At 37.0% G+C, this 25,931-nt stretch overlaps 1 protein-coding gene across 1 annotated transcript in view; it reads right to left on the bottom strand.

Moving 5' to 3' along the window:
* NAALADL2 (N-acetylated alpha-linked acidic dipeptidase like 2) overlaps positions 1-25,931 on the bottom strand; it is a 429,638-nt gene that overhangs the window by 274,325 nt on the left and 129,382 nt on the right. The window contains exon 3 of the mRNA XM_026854960.1: positions 397-898. Within this exon, the coding sequence (XP_026710761.1) occupies positions 397-890 (494 nt within the window). The 5' untranslated portion in view covers positions 891-898. The remainder of the gene's footprint in view (positions 1-396; positions 899-25,931) is intronic.

The following is a 25,931-nucleotide window of genomic DNA, read 5'->3' as shown; positions in this document are numbered from 1 at the left end:
CCTAAAACATCAAGTATTACAAAACATCACCTAAAATCTTGCTTTTTGAAAATGTTATTTGACAGTCGACTGGATCTAGGACAGCTGATCTATTGTCTATATTTCTGTTCACTTTCAATTATCTATGTTTTTAAATTCATGAACAGTAAAGCCAATATTAATATATTTAGCAACAGAATATTATTAAAGCAAAAACTCTAACGACTTACACAAATCCACATGTTAAAAATTATTCTAGTTTCATATATGTTTGTGAAAGCTTCCCAAGCATCATAGGAAAACTGAACATGAAGACAAGTCAAGGTTTGTAAATAAGATTCTACGTAAAACAAATCACAAGAAGTCTTATCATTGGCATGTGATTGCATTTAGACAAAAACATGTCAAGGTACATACCTGTAAATCTGTTTAATATTTTCAGCTTTGATTTCCTTGAGAATTTCACGGTAGATATGAGGGTTATTTGGTTCTTGAGATGTTGGGGGAGAAGGGCATTTCTTGCGTGCATAATATCCTATCACAACTCCAAAAATAAATAAAATCAAAGCAGTGCAAAGTACTTTCAGTATCCGAAAAAAACTGCAGCGGTTGCTCTTTGGTGCCTGTCTCGTATAGTGTGAGACGTAGTCAGGGTCTTCCTGAAGCCGCTGGAATCTTCCCTTTGGAGAAGATGAAGGCTGGATGGGCTCGAGATCAAGGTCAGGGCTCTGCGAGTTTCCCAGGTGATGCTGGACTGCACCATCTAGTCGGAAATGGTCAAAGCCAGGCTCCTCCAGCTCTTTTTCCATGTCCCATTCCAGTTCCAGCGCTGTGGCTTGAAGCTCATCGTTGTCAAGGTACGGAGAGTGCCCTTGTGCTCTCTGGTCCGCATTCACCTTGTGATAGGCCATATTTTTATCTATTAAAACAAAATTTACAAAACCCCTAAATGTTTGTTTCCTTATGTATGCATCAACAATTTATGTATTGTTTGTAAACCTGGAAGAACTCAACAGACACAAAAAGCAAAAACTGGGTTCTCAGTATTTCTTTTTCCCTGTTTCCTTCTTCCTGTTCTTTTCTAGGATTAGCAGTCCCATGAACATTGTCAGAGGGGAAATAAGATATTTAAGGGAATATAATATATATTGTAGGAATACGAATAAAGGGAATTTACAAGTGCCAATTATTTTGTCAGTCCCCAAGATAACATGAAAAAGTTGAGTGAAAGCATACAGTTTTCAAAACAATTATTTATTACCTGAAAATAATTTCAAAGCATAAAAACTATGTGTTTCTATATCATTTCACACATCATACAAAATAATGCTGTTTAAAGTAAAGTTGAAAAAGTAGAAATAATATAACCTGCCTGATCTGATTCGAAACACAAGGAAACAATAAGTTAAAAAACTGTACTTACACATCAATAAAGGGCTTCCATTTAGATGGAGCATTCTATTATTTATAGGTATTTTAAATGCATAGATCCTGAATGACTGATGAATTTACTTAGAAATTGTCCCAGCTGTTTTGCTCCACTTATTTTTCCCATTTTAGTGAATCAAAAGCACTGCCAGGTAAGTATTTATATCAAAATCATTCCCTGAATAGCAAGGCAGATCTGTGGCACTTCTATATCTAGGGAGGTACGAGCCCTCTAAAGAGAACTCTGACCTCCAGTACAAACATTCAAAGTCAATTTTCAACAAATCATTTTTAACAGACTGCAACAATAGGGCGCCGTTCTCCTCCATACGTTGACAATAGCTATTCCATCACATAAGCATCTGTAATTTAGGGCTTTTCAAACATCAGATTCACTCATCAATTAGAATAAAATGAAGATAAAGATATTAAACCTCTCAGTGATGGATATTGGACTGACACCTACAGCACTACATTATCCCTCCATTTTTATATTTTAAAGAATTTTCTTTCTCTAAGACTTACCTCCAGATAACATTATTGAGGCCTCATAATAGATGAACCTACTCTAATGGCAAACTAGAATTTAGCTTTTTGAAGCTCTCTGAAGAAAGCAAACCATTAGAAAGCACTGATAAAATGAAACAGCCCATTGTCCACTGAAAGACTATCTTGCTCTATACATTTCCAATTTACAGATCCTATTTCCTCGTACAGCCATATAAATATCCCTTGCCTATAACTGTCAGGGAGTCTAGGAACAGTCAAGAGAGCCTATACTCGAGGTATACATTTCAAGTGTAGCTACTGTATGCACTTTGCGAATCAATTCTCTACCTGCAACCCAAATTCTTCTATATGCAGTGGAAGCAACAGAGTTTAGTGACCTGAACTAAAGCATCTTAAATTAATGTGAAAATTGTCATTATTTATTTAAATAACGATTAACAGCCGTTCTGGCTGAACTTTACGAACTTTCTGCTAGCCCAGCCCTCAGGTTTCTGAAGGTCCCTCTAAACTGTAATGCTGCAATCCAGCAGGTCAACCTCTTCCCCCACAGTTTTGCATCACGTCGAGATTTCTGAAGGGAGAACGTTGTCTCCTCATCCAGGTTGTTAAGCAAGATGTTTAATAACGTCAGGCCCAGAATTGATCCCCAGTGCACTAAGCTTCTTACCAAGCACCAACTGGACATCAAGTGATTATTTTTTTTTTTTAATATTCTCTGGAAAACTGTGCTAACCAATTTTCAAACTTTATCTGTCTTTTCACTCTGTCTCCTCCTGTTTTGTTGGTGGAAGGATTAATTTGCAAGCCATCAATGACGGAGGTCACTACTAGATAATAACAACTGCCCAACAACCTCATCTTTCCAATTTCATTTCATACTGCTCTTTACTGAAATTAAAGGCACGAGTTTTGTCCTTAAAAAGCAAACCAGATCATTACAGTATTCCATAAATACATGATTTTGACGCAATCACTAGTCATTTAACAAACTGCTTTAGCCAAATAAAGAAGCCCTTAAGAGTTTACTAAAGTATTACTCATAGAACTCAATGAAGACAGGTTTTCAGAGGCAACTGCATGGCAAATATTAATCTTGCTGAGCTTATAAGCGTTGACCATTGTATATCCAAGGTAGTTAGGTTCTTTCTGTATTTACGATATTTTAAATATGTATGTTATTGTTCAGTGGAGTGTATTAATAAAGGTTATTTAAATCTACACGTAAGCACATAATAAAAATTCCGATGAAATTTCTTTAAATGGTCGTTAATGCAGATGACTAGGAACCACATTCCACAGCTCAGTATCTTAACAGTTTTCATACAAACCGCCAAAATCAGCTACCTCAGTCCAGAAAAATACCCCAACCCAAGCCTCTAAATGAACTAAAATAAAAATCGATATTCAATTCAGTTTTATGTTTAAGATCAGTGTTTGAAGTATGGTATCTTCTTAGCAATGCATTTCCTTCAGTTAAAGAGTGCAAAGAATGCAGGAGTAGCCCAAATTAACATCTTTGCTTTTTCTACTAACATTGCTAAATCAATTCTTCGAGTGTAAGGACACAGCACAACTTAGCAAGAAGTACCTGAGATTAGTGCCCACAGTGTGTTTAACCACACCCACAGTGCTTTTAGAAAGGGATCTCCTGGTTCTCAAGGTACAACTCATCTGGGCCATGTAATCTATAGTACCAGTTCTATTTAGTATCTGGTTGGTTAAAGAAGTAGATGGGACAAAGATTATATTTTAAATTTAATTTTAGATAGGAATAAAAGGATAAGGAAAACACTACACAGGGAAAAACAAACAGACAACACAAAGATGGATAAACTACGAAGTCAAGAAAAAACACTACAATACTCTAGTTCAGTCTTTTCTATCACACAGACCATAAAATGAACATATTTTAGAAAGACACTTTTGAAAACTTCAGGAGATAGAAAATCCATCCCATCTGCCAGCAAGCTGTTTCAACATTTAATTGTTGTTAAATACATGTTTTATTATAAAGATAAAAGAGCAACTGCAAAATGCCAGAAGTCTGAATGTGCACGGAGTGAGCTTTAAAGCCATTCCACAGGGACAGCAAAGGCAATCATAAACTCTGGGATACTGGACAGAGCCAAGCTGATGACCAATAAAGTTGATGTGCATTTCTACATTTTCACTTATTTGTGAGGAGAATGTTTATGAAGAGGTAACAAATCAGTGCTAAATATCCTTTCAGTTAACTATCCACAAGAAATCAGGAGTCAGCTTTATCAGATTACTGCCTTAACAAGCCCCTGCGTTTCCATCCTGTCCGATAGGTACATCTTGCTATGAAACAACCAGAAACTTTTTTTTTTTTTTTGTGATAGCTTTACTGCTTGAATCCCTTATCAACAAAGTCTTTGAAAACTATATAAGGACTAAATGAAAGCTGTTGCATCTGTCTCATTGCCACGCTCTAATACCTCCGCAACAGAAAGGTCCGTTTATACGTTTTATGAAACCAACAAGGAATGGCCAATATGAATATATTACAGAAATTGTGACTGGTGCTGCAGTTGTTAAATCCAGTTCATAAATAACTGAGACCGTTAGCAGGCTCATTCACAGCAGGCAGAGTGGCAAGTGTCAACACGCTGCCCACAACAAACGCCTTCTTGGGCCATTTGGCATTCATTACTGAAAAGTTTTGCCCACAAATTGCACTGAAGGCATTGTGGCCTCTTAGTATAGTCATAAAACCGGAAATCCAGGGCTGTTGGCCGATAGAATTTGTAAAGGTCCTTTCATTTTTATTTTCTTCTTGATATTTACTATAAAGAGTGCCTTTGCTTTAAGTCCTTGTAATCTCTTTGTGCCTAGGCAAACCCCAAAGCAGATATAATGTCACCTGTTTGAAGGGCAAAGAGCTGTACTTATCATGAAAATCGACACCCACAGCACATACAAGTCTGTAAAGTGTATATAACAACAATTTAGTTCTTTGTTAAATGAGATGATGCCAAGTTTCAGGCCTAGACAAATTTCTTCAGAGCTATAAATCCCTGACAAAAGTTGTTTGCAGAAGAGATTATGATGCCCTTGTTAACAGCAACATTACGCTACGCTGTAATTCAAAAAATAATGTGATATTTCCATCATCGCTTCCTTAATTTTCTGCAGTAATGATTTCTCCCTTCCCTCACATTTGGGATATGGGCTTGGCAACCAGTTCAGTTACGGCAGGACAATTAAGTTCCTTGTCACTCTGCACAACCACCGTATAAAAACAAATGACAAAACTTACCAGTTGTTCATGTTTCACTAGCTGACTGAAGGCAAACACAGTATGACAGAACATGCAGTGTTGCAGCAGAAGACAGAGAGATCAGACTTGAGAAAAAAGGTGTGTAGAACACAGCTGAGTCCAAGTTCTCTCCTCACATAACACTAATACATACTTTTTGGCATACGTGAGTGATGCAGAATATTTAACTTCTTCAAAATCTCTCGCCAATTTTATTGTATCATGAACACCTGTGTGGACCAGGATACTATTAATACACAAAGGATGATACATGACAAGAACAGGGTCTGTGATGCACATTGACTGATAAAAGCAGAGCACAACCATGTCCAGCCGGAAGCAAGAGTTAAACTTGCCTGTCAAAGCAGTGATCAAATGTGTCAGCCACTTAAGCTGTAATATCCTGGGCCATCCAGGTGTGCATAGGTACACACGTATGTATTTTCCTGTTGCCTTTTCAGAACCTTTGAAGTCCTGGGGCTCACATCAGGAAAACTGCAAGGTAGCACCCTCTCCCCCAGCAGATAAATATCATATAAAGGTGAGGCAGACTCAGCTGGTCTCTAATACACTGGGCACGTATTACTAACATAGATCTTTTCCATCCTCAGACGTGCTTTAGTTTGCAAATACCTATTTCCCAGAAACAAAACTCAGAAATATTTACTGAACTTACAGACAGAAGCTAACAGCATCCATGATATATGCATAGCCAACTTAGGAGGTTTATTAAAACTGCAGCATAATCAGACCAGTTTAAATGCCTCTCTTATGAGGACTGTTCTTTTCTTGTGGTAGGTGCTGTGCTGCTGCCTTTGCTTTGCTTTCATTTTCAGAACAGCTTTTCTTTCCAGTCCAGTCAGGTAACAGCTCAGTCTTCTAGCAGCTCACTGTTCACCACACATTTCCGAACATCAGAACACTGGTCTCATACAAGAAAGCAGAAGCCCCCTCCCACACACACACTGGTTCCTTAGCCCATGAATTAATCACTCCTCTTTCCTTTGGGTTCAACAGATCCCACTGTCTTCCTTGGGGCTCAACAGTGCCCACTGGGAAGGGCACTGGAGAGGATTGCAGTGCTTCTAAAAGAAAAAAAGTGGATGGAGACAGGACTCCCAGCACTAGGAAGGACGTGTTCTGCATGTGCACTTACACGATGTTCAAGAAATAAGGGGAAGAAATGATGTCCCATATCTTTGTTCATTTGCATTAGACACCCAACCTCTCCTGCCCCAACCACCTGCCCACCACTGACCTTCCCACACCTCTGCCTGAGCTCCTGTCCATATCGGACCCCAGCACGCTGGACCCTGCTCCTTCAGCGAAACCCTTTCCCTCCCCACCTCTGTCCCAAAGCCCCACGCTCCCCCCTTCCTGCCACTGAGGCTGCCACCCTGCTCCACTCCATCCCCTCCTTCCTTGGCTCCATCCCCTCCTTCCTTGGCTTCCTGGGGAATCACACCAGCTGAGGGGGTGGGAAAGCCCATCTGACACTGAGGTTCCTCATAAAAACAGGTGCTGGAGTTCTTATCCCTGTTTCAGGTTTCAGTGACCTGGAGACATTACACAATTACAACAAACAGAACACATTCAGAAGGGATGCAGTTGTAAAAGGCAACAACGTGTCTCCCGCATAAGAAGAAATTTTAGCCATGTGTTTCAGCCATTCATTGACATAGTTTGGTTTAAACAGCAACATCGCCGGACGCTGGGTGAATGCAGGTGCTGAACTCCTCTGCCTCCTCACGCCCAGTGGGACCTGGGATGCTTAGCAGCAACCACCGCTTCTCACAGAGCAATCAACCCATTCAAAACGGTTCTTTGACCAACTTAATCTTTCCCTTTTCCCATTTCTCCTCACACCAACTACCTATATACTAACCTAATATTAAGTTTGCCCACATATATTTCTTCCAAATTCAAGGTTTCATCAATAATATATTTTGCTTTACATTTCCCCAGACATTATAATTGTATCTGAAAGAAATAAAACATAAAGCTTTACCAAGACAAAAACTATTATTTAGGCATTTGAGTTTAAGATTATAGTTGAATTTGATGTGAAATAAAGTTATTGTAAATGGTGTTTAACTTGAAAATGCTGACAGCGATAGCTGCAATAACAGGCCCTAGCAGTTCTTAAGAAAGTTAATTTTATATGACTCATTCCTGCTTTAGAAATTTTTATGTTGCCAGTCTTTGGTTTGGGCACATTTCACTTAGATATTTTTTTTAATCTCTTTTTTTCTCATTAATTACAGTCAATCAAATTTAAATGTTTGTAAAAAAAAAAAGTAATTTTAACTTTAAAAATTTGGAAACTGTACACTTGCAAGCTACTACACTCAAAGAAACTATGCTAATGGGAGTCTACTTCAAAATGTGCAAATGAATATTACAGAATATTATGTTATTTCAACCTGTGTCTTTAAAAAAAAAAATAGTAACAACAAAGCCCACGCAAAAAGGTCACTTTTATGGTTGAGCTACAACAGGAATCTGGCCTCATCATGAACACAGACTCCATTCCTGGTTTTTAACAGTCATTGCCAAAATCTAGCTAGGAAAATATTAACACATTCTGTCAGGGGGTGGGGAGCAAATGTGGCACAAAAAAACCAAACCAAAAACATACTGATGGCTCCCTAGCAGTTGAGCTACAAAATTACCTAGCCTTAAATCTAGTCCAAAGAGAAGAGACAGACATGAGTCAGCCCTGCAATTTCAGTCTAACCCTGAAGGGATGAGCCCCCTGACAAAAGGACACAGCACGCAGCAGACCTACAAGCGTAAGACATGCTCAAGACCTCAGACAGAGCTGCAGTAAAAGCGCAGATTGTAGACAGTAAGTTGCACTCACGTCTCCTTTAAAAGAAAATCAGCTCTGAAGAGACTTAGACCATGTCATCTCCAAGCAGAATGATCTCAGATATAAAAATGACTATAGATAGGACAATAAAAAAATTACAATATTTCCAATCTCCTTTTAAAAACAATATACCTACAGACAAAGGCTTCCCCTATAAAACCTGCAGGAATAACCAACCTGTGCACAATTTCTTTTCCCACAGAAGGCCTAGGGCTCCAGCTGGAGATGGCAAGAACTCTCAAACCCCTGTTTCTATGGCTTCTGCTGACAGCAGCGGTAAAAGAGCAAAATGGACTTCATCTGCAAATTCCCTGCTACTCCCAGTCATTTGCAAAATCAGATGACCTAAACTGGTTTTCAGAGTTTAGGATGAATTTCACAAACTTATCTGGGTGCAGAAGACAAATCTTCCTATTATTAAGATTCCACATGGAAATCAGAGATACACATGACACACGAAGCCTTAATGCCTTATGTTAAGAGTCATTTTTTGGGATAAAATTATTTTAAATGTTACATTTAAAATACTGATAACACAAATAAATTGTTTCTGTTGTCACCCTCCAGTGGTCTTCTAATTCACTGTAGAAAAATAGGTCAGTACTTATAAAAAAAATTCTTTATTTCAGAGTACATTTTATAGATTTTTTTTTTTTTCATTTCTTGCTCAGTGGAGTTTTATTGAGTTTTATCAATTTCAACAATGACATGGAACCCTTAAAAATAATATATTATGGAGCTTAAGATGGTAACATTTACAATTTAGCTTTATTGGAATTTTACTATATTTTGATAGATGACAGCTTTAATGATTCTGTGCATGGTTTACCGCAGAAAGAAGAATAAGGCAGTAACATAATTTCCTGCTTTTTTCAACCATCTGCATCCAAAGAATTCAGAAAAAAAGCAACTTTACTTCATAATCACACCAAATTTATTTTCTGGGTGAACTCTCAAATGTTAAAGCTCAAGTACACAGAGTGATGTTGCCATGGCAACTGCTACTGCAACCCAAGGTAGGAACATGTTTATGAAAGCGCATTTATATACCCATATACACATGCCGAGGCACACCGATGCTCCAGACTCTTGTCAGAAGGCAATCGAGCTACCGACACATTACAAGTCCTGATTCAGCTCCTGGCAAGGCAAGGGGACACGTGCTGAAGCCGTTAAGCTGCAGCAACCCCCCGTATGATATACACAATGCAAGGTTGTTTCTGCGTATTGTGGTCACGAAGCCTTCAAGCCATTACTCCTGTTTCTAGGACCTAAACGAGGAAACCTTAAATTGCCGTAAGATGTAATATTAGAAGATTTAGTGTTGCTATAGCTATAGGCGAAGAGTGCAGTAGTAATACGTTTGGTGTCCTTTGACCTTTTTTTTCTAAATCTCTACCGAAATAAGCTGTCAAGTTTGAGAAATGTCAAGAGTTTGGTCATTTGAGTCTGCCCGGAGGTGTTATTTTGCATGGTGTACAATTCCTGTGAATTTATCACAATATGTTATTTCACACACAGTCAACATGGTGTGACATTCAGCATCTTGCATTCGCCAATATCTACATGCTGGAATAAGTTTATGATTTCTCTTCAAAAGAAAATCCAAAGTGCGTTAGCTCAGGTCAACAGAGAATTCCTCAGTGGATTTCTAGGGATAAAAATCAAAGGAGGAAAGCCTTTTTTCTGCTGCTTCATCTGCATAACTACATATTAGTCAGTCCTGCCGCTCTTGACACAGAATTTCCACACCAGCCCACACTGAGTTCACTGTGGAAGCATCTTAAATTAATGACTCGTTCCTTTAGTTGAGTATCACTCACCCCGCAAACATATTTATGATGAAATAAATCTACATGTAAAGCTCTGTATATCAGCAATATATATGATTTCAGCAGCTTTCCAGGATAAGTTTACACTGATATCAGCCCTTCCACAATTAGTGCCACAGAAAGCAACTAGACCTGATGCTGGTTTCAGCCAAGTCCTACCCAACTGTGACCACAGCCTTGGGAGAAGAGGCACAGCTGCTTAGCCTATGGTTTTATCTTCAGCCTCTCTTTCAGGGACACCCAATCATTAGTTACGGAATCTCTCAGCCTTGCCGAGATGTATAAAAATGGGGGTATTACATTAAATAAACTAGAGAAGTCCATTATCCTATGGATTACCTCAATTGTCCATCTCAGCCTGCTACAGTTGCTTTTGACACCTACAGGCTGACAGTTAAACTTTCATATATGCAGAATTTATCACAGACTGCTACTAAGCTGAACTCTGGGCAATTCTTATTAATACTGTTAAGCCTGTAGTAATTTCTTAAGCTATAATTTCTTAAAAAGTAAACATAATCCTTCTTGAGCATGAATAGAGCAGCATTAGGAGCATGATACATACTCCACAATCTAAACTAAAACAATCAGCTGCATTAGAGGAAAAACTTTTAATAAACCTTGTTCTTTTAGACAAGGCCAGGGTTTGTGCCTAGCTGTTAGATCTTAAATTGTTTACGCTGTAGTACTTTTTGATTTAGAGTCATTAGCAATTGAAGATAAGCAAAACATTCGTTATGATGAGAACAAAGAAGACATATTCACGAAACATATAGCTTAGTATACTGAGTTAAAGTAGGCTATAAACTATGTTACTGATGCTTAGCGGTATTTCAGCACTTCCCGTCTAAAGCAGGAATTGTGCGTGAACAGAAGGACTGATGGTTTCTGCTAATTCAAGCTTTATACCATCAGCTAAATGCGTGTTGATGATCTTGTAAGATGCTGGATATCCATGTTCAGGTGACACATTCTTGTAAAAGACATCTAGTGATGTTTGAGAACCTTTTCAACAAAGTAATATTCATCTGAAAATGACAATCTGCTGACACCAAAACCCTTAAATAGCAAATGCCTCAGAACAGCAGCTGTGGCTGACCAGTCACTGATCATACTTTGCATACCAGCTATAACATGTGCTGTTACTTCCTCTCTCCAGTTTTCTTTAAAAAGCAACATTAATCCCAAAATACTCCAAGCAACAGCTTTGAGAGAAGACTAAGCCCTCCCTTCCCTGCTTTCAGCTATAAAACAGAACAGTATTCATGTCACAGTAGATGTTGTTACAGCTTCTTAAAAAGATGGGATGATACATCAATTACAGTAATTCTCAATTCTGGAAAGTTATACTGAAAAGTTGACAATTCACAGAACCACAGAAATGTTGGCTGGCAGGGACCTCCAGGGGTCACCTGCTCCAACCTCCCACTCAAAGCGGGACCGCTGCCAAGAACAGATCAAGTCTCCTCGTCCTTAAACTGAACTCATCAAGCATTCAATCAGAGCTAAAGGGTTCAATATGAACACAAATGTATGCCATCTCTTTTTTTTTTTTTTCCTGCTGCTGATACATTTGTCTCTTTAGTAAAAATAACATCAGTACGCAAAAAAATAAAAAAAACAATCTCAAACCGGTAAGTTGTTAAAATTCACATGCAGACATTTCTGCTTAAAAAAACCCAAAAAACACACATAGAAAAAAAGACATAAATGGAAAAAGAAATTAAAGTCTTAACACACAGACACAGCAACCATGGCATGAAAAATTCATTTCCATTAATGAGACGTGGTAGTCCCCAGGCCAGCGCCCTTTGTGTGTGAACCATGTTAATCAGATTGTATGAGCATTTGCCAGAAACTCCTGGGATAGGAAGCAACTATAACTATATAGCAAGCATAGCAGATCAGCAGCTTGCTAAAAACTGCTTGACTTGTAACCCTTGAAGCACAAGAATGATGCAGATGCAGATTTCCTGAATCACTGATAAATGAAGCATCTCATTTACATGGCTCGTATTTGTTGCAGCCTATGATGCAATTTGCACATTACCAAAATGTGTACAAAATATCCTTCTCAGTGGCATCTTTATATAAGGAAGACCAGAGCAAACAAACAAACAAGGGCTGTATCAGTTCAGACTTGGTCACACATACTTCTTGTACAATGTCTTGCTATTGCTATCTGGCATCTCGAAAAAAACGGTTACTTCAGCTGAGTTGGCGCGAGATGAAAACACAAGCGTTCTCACCAGGACTCACTGCAGAAGCTCTGCAGGTTCGGATATGAAGAACATGCTGTTTTCTTGTAAAACCTAACAAGACAATAGGATCTAGACTTGATAGAACAAACTTTTCCTAAGAGACCTATTAAATTAACCCTTCAGTCTGGATGAGGAAATCAGGATTTAGCCTTCCCTTCATTTATCTAACACCAATACATTTGCTTTTTAGCTCATGCTTTATCAGCTGCCTTTTCACAGTGACAGAAACAGATGGAAACTCTCGCTACTCAAGACAACTTTGTTTTAAAAATATTTGGGAGTTCCATGGAAATTTCAGAGTTCTTAGAACGTAAAGCTTTTTATTGACTTTATTCCCAACCTAATTCTAATCTCAGTCAACAGTTCTCACTGTTTGTGCAGAGCTAGGAATCATTAAGTAAGAAATGTTCTCAAAAAGTAACCCATAAAACGAAGAGAATCAATAAGCTAATTTCCAATGACACAATTCCACAGTATTCATGAAAATATTATCCTTAACTGACTCTGAAAAGGACTCCAAGAAACACACTTTCAGTGACTCTGAATATCACACTCAACTATTCTGAAAATTCCTGTATGAGTATTTTCAACATTGTATGAATACTTTTGATCAGAATATGAATTATGTCCCACAGCCTGCCTTCTTTTTTACCACAATACTTATGTGTCTCCTTGAACAAAGAAGAAAAGACTTCATAAAATAAACAAATCTCTAACTGATCATCATTCACGCGCGGCTTCTGTCTCTCCGCAGGCCTCTGGGAAATGGTGTAGATTGCAGTAGTGACTATCGGTATGTCCCTGATCTCTCCTGTGTTTCTTTCCCTTTTGAAATACAAAATGAACAAAAAGTATAGGAATAGGGATACAGATTCCCAGCTCTATGCATATTTTCTTCAACTTCAAAAACGGAAAACTAATTTTTCACAGTTTCTCCAGAAACTTTCCCCAGAAACGTCATTCAAAATTGAACATCCTCTGCTTTATTGTACATGTTAATTATTCCTCTTTGAAATAAACATTTCCTCACTAAAAATGTGCATTTTGATTGAATTTAGTTTTTTAGTGGAAATATTTCCCTCACAAAACAACTTAATCAGCTTTATTTATACATGACCTAATTTCAAGCTCAAAAAAAAAAAAAAAAAAAAAAAAAAGTCAAAAGATGCCCACGAGCTTCTGCAGGAAGAGGATCAGGCCATGAGATTTGACAAGTGCTTTCTTCATCTCTGCTTGCTTTTTACAGTGAATCTCTTCCATTGAGCTTCACAGTGCAAAGTGTTTCATGATTTACAGATAGGAAAGACGGGCAAATCCGTCTCTAGTGAAAAGTTACCCAAGCTCATGAAAAATTTAGAGTGACTAAATTCATAATTAAGATGAATCAAGAAATGACATTAGAAACCAGTTTGCACATTAACAGAAATTCAAGACTGAAATTTGAATCTGCGCTTTTTTTTTTCCCCCCCAACAGCGAACACACAGAATTCCCTGTATTACAGACACACATGCAAACCTATAATACCTGTATGGATTAAAGGTACTTAGAAACAGAGTGAACTATTTTAAGTACACCTCATACCTTTTAGAATTTATTTATGAAGAGAGACATTATTAAAAATAAATTCTCTTCAATGGCACCTAAAAGTAATGCTGTTTTGAGACCAATTGTCAGGTAAATGGCATAAAAATGTAAAATTCAGTAAGTCATAAAAGACTGCTTTATCAGAAAATATTTATACTACCAAATTACAGCCCAAAACAAGTAGGCTGTTATAACACAAAATAAAATCATTAAACTGCATTACATTATGTGCAATCATCATATTACTTAAATACTCAATTTTTCATTCTTTTTTAAAAAGTTTAAAGCTATGACTCTGCTTCATAGAGATACAAATGCTTTAGCTGCACTCCTATATATTGCAAAGGGTACGGTTTGACTACGTGTGATCAGAAGTAATCAGTTCCATTAACCATTTTCAATACTTTGACAAAAAAATCCACAATATAACCATGACAAAGCCATGTGTAAAGCCTACCATGTTGAATCTAAAGGCAAAACCCCCAAAGTCACCATTTTGTCACATCTCTGTAAGTAACAGGTAAACTCACCATAAATCTGTGTGGACCCGTAATCTGTTTCTATTTTTTCCTTTATTTTTAGATCCTGGAAATAAGTCTACAGTTAAACCAATTAAATATCATTTGCCGTTACATACTGGATTTTTATGTTTCACTGCTAAACTTAGCCCAAAATAATTGCAGTGAAGACAATTATCTACCACAGTTACCATCTGGGACATGAAAGTAAACATTTTAATTATTGCTATTGTAATTTGGGACCCACAAAGACAGTATTTGGGCTACATATGGAATTTATTTTTATGGATTAATGTCAAAACAGGTGGATTCAACACTTCAAAGGGCAGTTGGCTAAATGCCCATAAACTTTGCTACCTAGTGCAGACTACTACAAAGAGCCAGAGATCTGAATTTTATATCCAAAGCTGGTTGTTAAGCTGCTGGGTGATCTCAAAAATAAAATTGGGATAAAAGATGTTGACCTCTGTTCTAAAGCACTTTTATGTATCATTGGAGTAGGTATCATTGAAGCAAAGAGATTACTTTCTCATTAGAGATGTAGATTATCAAAAACTCCTAGTAATTTTACTGACTGTTTTGGGAACTTTGTATGCAGGGAAAGGAGAATACTTTACTTTGGGCACTTTTATTTTAGGAGATCCCTATGAGTATGCAGATCTAGCATTAGGCATCAAAGTTCAAATGTATTTGTCCTGCAGAGCGATCTCTCAGTAAAGCTCAAAGGACTGCAAGCTAATTAAATTAATGAGAATCACAAAAATAAATATATAGGGTATGAAATACAGAGAGGGCATTAACTTCAGAGTTTTTTAAGACAGTCCTGAAAAAAGGTACTTAAATGTCTTTGAAGATAGTCTGAATCTATTTTACCAAGATCCAAACGACAGCAAAATGTGTAAGAAATAAGAAAAGTTACATAACGTTGGTAGTCAGCAATAACTTATTACAGCCCTATACAGCTTAGACTTCACACAGCTGAATAAAACCAGAATGAACTCTCATTTAATTAACCTGTTAAGACTTCTGGTTTCTGACTAAGATCTAAGATTATTCATGACTGCACAACAGCCTATGAAAATCCTAGCCTACATGTGTCTGAGAGGATCACTTCTTTCCAACACATAATGAGCTCCTGCAGACTGCTGAGGCTCCTTAAGTCTCGCCAATATTAAAGGAAATCAGTTTGCCCAGCTTCTCCTAACTATACACAAAATCCAGCAGAACTGAGCCAGCAATAGTTTTCCATCACACATCACAACTTATATTATCATCTAATAATTACAGTTGTTTTCTGGTTTGTTTCTTTGTTTAAATTAGTAAGCCAACGATCACCAACACTTCTCACTATTTACTTTCACTGTTTTAATAAAAGACAAAAACCGACACTGGACTGGGATGAGATGTAACGTAAGATCAAAGCTTGTTTGTTGGCAACAAGCTCTTCATTTTGTAAGCAGTGAGCAGTACAACTCATTCAATTAGCAGGGATCCAGTTTCCTTATAGTGTAAGCTGGTATTAGAGCATTATCCCAATAAACCATAATTCCCTCAGTATCAGATCTGCAACCAATGGTCGCTTTCAAAGATCTTCATGACCTGTTATCTACGAAGACACACACTCATATAGTCCCTGCCTTTACTGAGGCTGAGCAGGATGCTCTTCTCTTACTTTACTGGAGCCAGATTTTACTGTCCCTCTTCCTCGCAGATATCATATCTGTAGTTTCTTCTCTAGATGGAAGTTATACACTGCTTTTTGTTGGACAACATGCACAAACTCTAAGCCTCTGAATAGTCTATCATTTGGAATAAGATACCATAATGTTTGAAAACAAACACATACCTGAAGCTTTAAGAACTGAAACCTAAATTCCACGTTTTGGCAGGCTTGCTATGAGCATTCAGATCTATTTATTAATTTTTCAGACTTACCTCTGGCACACTGTAGTGCAAGGACTGAGCTGAAATAATTTTTACTTAAAAGATAATGATAAAACTCTTTAGCTAAATATAACAGTGTATGACCTTACTAAGAAAATACACAATGTTTATCCATAGACATGATCTTGAGTAGGTCTTCAACCCAGAAGAAATATTTTATTATTACAACTATAAACATATCCCTGCCACATTTTGAAACTAAGTAATTAGATTTAGAGAAAATATGTTTAATTATACCCAGAACAATCAAGACCGACTGCTTAGAGGTTGCGAGTTGCTCAGTCCATCTGCTGAGTACATTCACGGCTTTTTTGGTCCTTCCTTGAAGTCATGATATGTACACACACACACAGAGGTTAGAAACGTTTTAAAACCATGTGAGCAGATGGTGATACAGCAGGTAATAATTTAATTACATAACTCCTAGAATATGTTTCTAAAAAAAAAAAAAAAAAAAAAAAAAAAAAAAAAAAAAAAAAAGGAAGGAAATAAACCATGTCCAGTCTGATCTTTTAATTGCAGTCTAATAGATTTTGTTGAATTGGCACTTATTTTCCACCCATCTATTCTGCAGTTAGAAACAGTAATAAGAAGTTCTACACTGTGTTTTATTCCTCCTGCAACATTTAAGATATTAAAAAAAAACCAACCCAAAACCCCCTAAAAATCCCCCAAACCAAACTAGCAACATAAACTACAAGTTGTAAAAGACAAGAAAATAACTGTAATCATGTAACAGTGAACAAGCCAATTTATCATTAGTTTTGCAGGTACAAAGTGGTCAGAAAGATGCACACACAACATCTGCTCTTGCATCAGCACATAACACTGATACTGCTGAAGTGTGAAAGCAGTAAAGAAACATTAGTCTCAGTAATACTTCGTTTTATGCAAAAATCGCATAGCGGTGGAGAAGCATGATACAGACTTGATAGCAGAGGTAAACCGAAACCTGCCATTTTAATGAAAATGAATTAAAAAAAAAAAAAAAAAGACAAGACTATGTCGGTCTACTTAACATGCCACATATGCCAATGAAGGCTGAAGGAGAGAAAAGCATTTCTCCTGACTGCTATTATAGCAAGTTGACTGGTTTAGAAAAGGAACTGCTACCTCCAAAGAAGCCAAAGATGCTGAGATAAATACTAAAGTATGTAAGGTTTGATTGGCAGTCTGCTAAGTCAGTGGGAGCCATCTAAAGAATTTGGAATTACATCAGAGATGCATCACCCTTTGCATTAGGTGCACAAATTGAATCATAAATGTGTAAAGCAGTAAATGCAAATGAATTTAAATAATTGGCAAACTGTCACTGTGAAACTCAGTATGTTCCAGTCACTGCTGGCTTTATGGTATGTCTTCTAGAGACATTAAGATGCAGACAAAAAAAAGGGGTGGTTGGGTGTAGGGTAGAATTAAAGGTCATGAAATGTTTATCCCACAATAAAACAAGTGTACACATAATATTTCAATTTTGTCATAGAACAGTATATTTTGGGTTTATGTAAAGGTCAAATAGCTTCAAGGATCGCTATATCGGAGTCACAAAGTTTAAGTAGCAATTTTTATATATATGCACATAGACCTATATATTAAAAAAAAAAAAAACAAACCACACCATAAAAATCAGTACTTGAATCTACTGGGTTATTTTACTTCTGACTACAAATGCTATAATTGGTTGCTTAATTTGAAGTAAAAAAAACTAGTCTTAGGATTTAAGCAGCTCATAACACAAACTTTCATTGCATTCTTTTTTGATTAGTTCCATTTCTCAGCAAACTCAAATACAGCAATAGATTATGGAACCCAAGTTCTGGATTTTATGATACTATAAAATAACATATGAAACATTTATTATTTAATGTTAAATTTCACAAAGAAGATAACCTCTCTCCAAATTGTACACCAAATCAATTCCAACTTGAGATCAGCTTCTCTGAATGCACAGAAGAAAAACAGCAGCACAGCCGATTGGAGTGTCACCTTGTCTTTGTAATATACTTATTTTTTCCTACTTTTTATTGGGTAAGTCAGTGGCATAAAAGAAGTGAGGTGAAGTATTTACAACCACTTCCTTTAATTTTATTTTTTGATTCTCACAATTTATTTCCCTATAAGTTAACAAAACAGAACAGAAACATCATGAAAGGTCACTTTGATATAGAAACATCAAAATCCCCAGCATTATTCCAAGTAAGTTTACGACTTGTAGCTTGAAATGCAAGATAAACCAAGAAAAATATGTTAAAATAAACCTCATAATGAAAACAATATATAAATACCATGCACTGTGCTGTGCTTGTCACTTGAAAAGGAAGTGCAAATCAAATTTTAATAAATATGACATACTAGTTCAGAGTGTAATGGTGCATTTACCACATAAGACAATTAGTGGGGTTTTTTAATTGAATGCTGTTTAATGAACCTTTAACTTACCTTTCATTCTGCCTATGAGTGTTGTGAAAAGACAGAGTCTAAAGTCAGAGTCTAATTAGAATCCTCCGCATGTCCTACTGCATCTATGCTGTTGTTCTTTGGGTGATTTGGTTTTGGGTTGGTTTTTTTTTAGGAATGGCTGGTATTTTGTACATAAATTATTCACTTAAGTATACACGAATATATATACACACAACTATATGCGTGCATGCATTTCCTACAGCTATATACGGAATAAATGCACATTATTATATGGTATTTACTTACAGAACTACACTACTGCTGAACTATTTTTGTGGCAACAAATACCTTATTCGACCATAAAAGTGACAGTAATAACTGTCAGTTTTAAATATTTCGTGCCGGAGTACTAGGCTTCTGCCTATTAAAATGACCCTCAGCAGCCTTAAAGCTGCTGTGGCTGGGTAGCTGAGGAGCCAGGTAAGGGAAGCACTTGCTAGCGTAAAGCCAACAGAGCCACCTGAGAAACCACCTGCTTCTGCCCTCCAGAAAAAACCTCAAGTACGGGAGACCTACGTAAAAGGAGATGTCTGTATATTAATATAAACACAGTTGTGTTAGATGCAGATACCCAGTGGGACACAGCCATCTCGGCGGTCTGAGCGCGAGCAGCAGCAGGAGCTCCCAGCATCCTTGTGACCCTGGCTGTCACCACAGACTCAAGGCCCCCGCCCCGGGCTGGAGGCCAAAATGAGTTACCTTGCCTCAGAAAGGGAGCAGAAGGTAAACCAAGAGCCAACTCATCTATTTTTGTCCACCTTCAATAGCAACAGATCCAATACAAATGAAAGCGCTACTGTTACAGCCACTGATGTTTTCTGACTAATTTTACCATCAAAAAGTTACCTCGTGACAGTGACCAGTGGTAAGCAGGAACAAGAAAACCCAGAAGTACAACTCCACCCGTGATTAAGATGGTAATGAAGCGGTAACAGTACCCCTAGACAATTTTTTTTAAAAAAAACCAAATTTTTTTAAAAAAAGGTAATCCCATCCCAATGTCGAAAGTTCTTCTCTATAATGCACCCATACACCGCTGTTAGACGACAAACACTTTTCTTCAGCTTCCTGGTCTCCTCTCCCTATCTGCAATAAACTGACGGGCCGATATCCTGACAAACGAGATATCTGACATGTCCTGACTGAGCCCATCTCCGCAGCATCCATCACTCCATGGGACGGGGAGATGGCAGTGACCAGAAAGTCGAAAGAGCAGATAGTGTAAGAGCACGGTAATCACCTCATTCCCACTCTGGGGTTACCGATGCTGAGTGAACATTGCAAGCAAAATCCAGCTGTGTTTAACTGGAGTAACTGAGGTGGCAGATTCTGCTGTGGCCCTCAGATTCCACACACCCAACGAAATAGCATTGCCAAGGCTTCAAAAACTATTTTGACAAAGCATTTAGGAGCCATGACTCTTTCTCACGGTAAAATGAGATGCCAAGATTACAATGGAAAACCATGTCAGAGAGGACTAGAATGTTTTTACTGTTTGGGGCAGGTAATATCTGCTTTGTCTTAAAATAAAATACCATCATTTAAGGAAAAAAAAAAAAAATGTGTAAGATGACACAACCAAGCTTCTTGAAGAAAAAGAAAAAAAACAAACCCAACCAATTTACACAAAAAAAAACCACCACAAAAAAACCCAAAAAAACAACAAACAAAAAAAACCTCCCTTGAATGTTAAAAGCATAAGGGGCCAGACCCAGGCCTGACACAACTTCCCTTTGCTCAGCCAAGCCCTGCCAGAGAAGAGCCTGGCTCAGCATTTGACACCTGCAGCAACTACAATCCCAATCTCTAATTGGATTTTAAATGATGCCAGGTTGATCGATGCGTCTCTTCTCATTTACTATATACTTTTTTGGCTCAGTGAAGAGAAGTTAAACATGCAGAAGAGCATAATGTGTCAACTAGGAGATTAGTTTTACAATCTATATGTTGAAGTGAATAAATTGTACTTTCATTAACAGAAGTAGGCCATACGACGAAAAAGTCATTGGATTCGCTTCACTGGTGAACTAGAGCAACAATATACGATCAGAAAGCCTCAGCAGTTCAAAAGTCTTTAAAGGCAGGTCCGGTGGTTATACAATTAATTTTTAATGATATTGTTCCATCTGGGAGATTCACTTGAAGTGTCAAATGGGTTTCCTGAGCTTAAGTATTAGCTTTAACAAACTTGACATACCTACAACGTGTCTAGTATCTGTTTAAAATATTATTAAAAGGTTTATGTGAGTAAGATATCATTATTTGTGCTTATTTCTTCTCCAGCAGTTTTTAAGATCCTGCAATACACCCATGGTAGGAAACATTTGCAGCTAATAGATTTTTATTGGAGAATTTTGGAAGCCTGAAAGTTTGCCATTAGAAATAGTCATATAAAAATATTAGAAAAAAATTAAGGTTTTTATTCCAATTGGATTATATGATGAACCTTCTTTATAAAAAACCCACAAAACTAATCAAGGTTTCTGAGTTCAGAAATTGAAAGTAATCAGTATCAAAAACTGCATCAAAAGTAATCACCATAAGACTGACATCTTTGTAAATTTTCAGTTTCAGATTTTAGAGAGGGCTTAAAAAGTAAATTCCTTTCTCTCAGAATTCCTACCAAATGTTGCCAGTAACATTTTCTTTTCACTTCCAAGTAACACAAGACAAACAGATGCTATTAAACACAGGATCCAACTTGCAAATTTTTAAGCATAACCAAAAAAAAGAATTTCCTTCTTTGTCTCAGAAATGCTAATATATATTTTTAAAGTTTCAGCACAATTTTTTATTGTTACCCAAGTATGATAACAATGATGAGATTTTACATGGGGATTCAGGGATAACTCAGAATGGTATCTAAGCCTATACTTACAAATATTTACAAGTATTTAAAGCTTATGACTTTTGTAAAATTGCAACAAAATTTCACTGTAACATTGCTCCATAAAAATGATTTTCAAACACTGAAAATGCTTTTGCTTCCAGTGAAATGTCAACATTTCTTAAATTTTCTTTAAAAAAAAATATACACATGAAGCTACTGAGATGTATTTTGCTATTACATTTCTATTCTATTTGGACTTACATCACAACAGTGAGGTTGAAAAGTAATCACGCATACCTCTGGTTCACGTTCCCAAGTAGTAGGACCTTTTTCTATGACTATAGGCCTAATGGCATGAAAGCAAAAAGAGCAATTGCTGAAAACCAGCACTGCTATCAGGTGAATAACCCAACAGATAGAAAGCTTTCAGCTAAATCTTTTGGTAGTTAAAAACAAAACAAAAAAACAACACCAAACTTCATTTCTAAAACTGAAACATATTTATGGAAGCAAAGAAGTCTGTTTGACTCAAAGCATATTGTTTTGACTCGTTAAATGGAGCAGCTCCAAGAGAGAAGATGGGAAAGAGACCAGTGACCTCTGATTCAGTGAGTGCTTAGGAAGGACTATCCGATTGAACAAAAATTTTCAGGCTGAGGCATCTCTTCAGAAAATATGTTGGGAATTATATACAAAAAAAGTACTAGCAGATAGTATTGCTAGTATTCAAATCCAATCCATATATCTAACCCAGACCTGGTCTCATATTCTCCTCTTTAATAATTGTTGCTCTAGCACAGTGGCTTCATGTTTCTGTGATGGACAACCTTGCACAAAGTTCATAGGGCAAACTTTATCCACTTTTTTCTCCATGAAAGCCATTGGAAAGCAGTCGATACACCTTTTATAAAGGAAATAAATGAATATAATTATGAGTAAATGCATACCAAATCTACATTTTAGAACAGATGTACGTTTTACAGTCAGCAAACAGAAGTTTTTCATGGACAAAATGACACCTATGCCATTTATGAAGAAAAACACCTTAGATAGCTGAAAGGAATACTTCAATTTTATGTTATTTCTACTTCATCAAAAAGCATTAAGAATTAAAGTAGAGATTCACAGTACCACAGACAGAATAAAGGACTGAAAGATGATTATTCTAAAGGTCACATTATCTTAACAAAGTGCCACTTTCTGACAGTGTGACACTGATATAAGAGTAATATACTGCATTTACCAGAAACTGTTCTATGAGATCCATGCCCTCTGCACTCTAAACAAAGAAATTAGTGATTTTCTTCAAAGGTCACCCGGCAAGCGTGTTATTTAAAATGAGGCATTCGCCAATGGCAATAGGTATCTAAGAAACATCTCATCTGGGCCCTGAAGCGAGTCTTAAAAATGCCACCAAAACTGAAACAACCTCTCCCCAGACTGCACTTTTTTGTGCTACAGGACAAATTCTTGATCTCTTGCAGGGCAGCAGACTATGGCATTTCAGTTACAGATCTGGCATCTGTTATGTTTTTTCCAGAACACGTCTATTTGAAGACATGCTATCTCCTTTTAGCAGGCACCAAAAGCAAAGGCATTCACTTTCCAAGTGCTACTTATGGTGTGTGCATTAAAAAAAAAGGGACATAATGGTAGAAATGAAACAGCACTATATCCCTGCTTGGCTCTGACTATGAAATCCTCTATGTTGGCTTAAAGATATGCTTGTTACATAAGATACACCCAGTGCTAGTTCATGGGAACTGTTCCAAAACAACAGACCACAACAGCCTATTACTTAACGTGGCACTGAGCTGATGCGACTCAGATAACACCACACAGGAAAATTTAACACTGCCTGGAACACGCTATTCTTTCTACAAGAGACCCTTTTCAAACCCTAACGACAAAGTGGCTGGTCTGCTACTAAGAAGTGGACTTAAATTTCAAGGTTATTAAAAGAGCAAGAATCAAGAAAACAATAAAGATCAGCTCTGCAAAGCTCACTGTTCATAAAAAAAAAAAAAAAGTGCTGGCATTTCTATGTAAGATGTGACACTAACATGGAGATAAAAAAGATGAATAGAAATGCATTCAAAGAACTAGATGCTTTATTTTTGTGAATAAGATGCATCTTCAGCAATCATTCACTATTCTGACCTTATCAAGCTTTTCAGCTTCTCCGGATCCGTTAGAGCTGTTTAACACCAAACAAACCAGCTGACTGAAGAACTGTGAAAGCAGAGCATCTCAGGGAACTAGATTACTAATTTGCTAGGAAACCTTACTTTCATGAAAATGGTTTATTAAAACAACACTCCCTTGAATATCTCCTCTCTAAGTTTATTGGGATACTTCTATATGCATTTTTATAAAGATCTTTGGGAAAAAGAATCTCAACAGTTATTCAGAAACATTATTTTGGTGAAATGGTATTACACATCTGTTCACTAAAACGAACACTGTCACAACACTCTGTCTGTGTAACACAAACCACCATTTTCTTGATGTTCTGCTGTTCAGTCTTAGAACAAAATTTTACTGGGCAACACTGATACTTTCACTTGTCAAGTATGAATATTGGTGGAGGGGGAGAAAATAAATAAATCTGACAGGGCAGGATTCACATTCAAGATCTGAAGACTGGGCTGTGCCAGATGTTGTATTGGAAGAATTCTAGAAGTGATAGAGAAATTGATCTCCCTCGCTCCTTCCGCTTCTCTTTTGACCTAAGCCCAAGCCCATAAAGTTCAGTGATTTCTATGGAGCCACAGTTCCTGAGTTGATTCAAATCCAAACGCATCGCTTAGAATAACAACGAACTACTACTATAAAGCAACTTGTAACCTCAAACTTGCTGCTCACGCATATTCCTTTACACTCACTCCTCTTCTACCTCCTTGTTACAGTCATTCAGCTTTGTGCAGAGAACACAAGTATTTGGGGGGCAAAAGGGGAAAAAAGCAAAAATAAGTATTTTGCTGCATCCTTAGAAGTATGCTCTCCCTTGGAGGGATGAGCTGCTGTTTCAAGGGCTGCATACATACTTTGCATTGAGTTCTCACTGTATAAAACTGTATACTGAAATACCTAAATGCTACTTGAGGTATCACAAACACGTAGCTCTATACACCATTTGTTGAGCTAGACAACTTTTAGCACCTAAAACTAAAGCCCTTTTTAATGGATTCTGACTATTTATAACCCTCAGCTTCAGGATTTTTTTTTTTTTCTTTTCCTAAACTAAGCTAGTAATACTTAGCTATCATTAAAATGAAGAGCACAAATTGATTAGCAGTTGTAAAGTACATTAATATGAGATAATCAAATAGAATGGTGTTGGTAAATCCAGAAAGTATGTAGACCTCAACAGATGAGATACTGATAATATAAACGTATTCCTCTTTAATAAGTAGCACTAACATTGTTTTTCACCAAATCAAAAGGGTATTATTTCTTTCTGAAAAAAACTTTTACACCTTATTACTGCAATCACTTCTTTAATTTCATGCTTCCCTAAGTTTATTACTGTTAATTTTACTCACTTAATTCTGGCTATTTTCTACCACTTACTGGGAAAACCGACAGAACTTCATCATTTTCTGATAAATAAAAGTTAAATAGCTTTATGATAAAGGACATCTATCCATACAGTAAGTTTCTGTCTACCACTAGAAGCCCTCTGACATCATACAATATTCTTTATCTGTTCCAGTAATTCCCATTTAAAATCCTGCAGCCTCAGAGCAGAGGCCGAGGCAGAATGAAAGCAGCAGCAAGACAATCCGAGACTCCTAAATGTCTGTGCCCCAAGGACACTCCCACCCACTCCAATGAGTTTTTGGATCACATCTTGTAGATCTTGAGGTTGTATATGGCTCTTGCTTAAATCTTCTGTCTCTGCTGATTGAAATCCAAGCAATAATTAACCAAATGTTAGCCACAGTTGATCCACATCTTGCACTTAATTATCTTCACTGAGAAAATGATTCTTCTCCTCCAATAGAAGTTTTTAAGTGAGAAAAAGATCAACTTAGAATTATTTGAATACTCGTGTGATTTTTGCAGTCAACTAGTTATTTTAAATGTAAGCCCAGTAAGTGTGAATTCTGCTGTGTTTGGGTTTACGTTTAGTGCTTTCCCCTCCCAAGCGAGCCAAATGCTCTAAGATGTACATTAAAATCTACAACTATTCGTAAAGGCATTATATTAGAGAAGAATGATGTATCACACTACTACTTTTTTAGACAGTCAGATTACAACTAAACAACAAATGTTGGAGTCAAACTTTAGAACAAACAAAAAAAAGTCTATGTCAGCCAAATACATAGAGCTCCTAAATGAAAGTCAAAGATTAATGTATTTATGTAAAATTCTCAATATCCTTTCCCTTTACTTTTCCCTTAGTACTTGCAAAGTGAGGGTACAGAAG

This window comes from Athene cunicularia (genome assembly GCF_003259725.1).
Source record: "Athene cunicularia isolate RWA chromosome 9 unlocalized genomic scaffold, athCun1 chr9_part1, whole genome shotgun sequence".
In the NCBI taxonomy this organism is placed as follows: domain Eukaryota; kingdom Metazoa; phylum Chordata; class Aves; order Strigiformes; family Strigidae; genus Athene; species Athene cunicularia.
The sequence above is the reverse complement of the archived record's forward strand: the minus strand, read 5'-3'. Positions and strand labels throughout refer to the sequence as shown.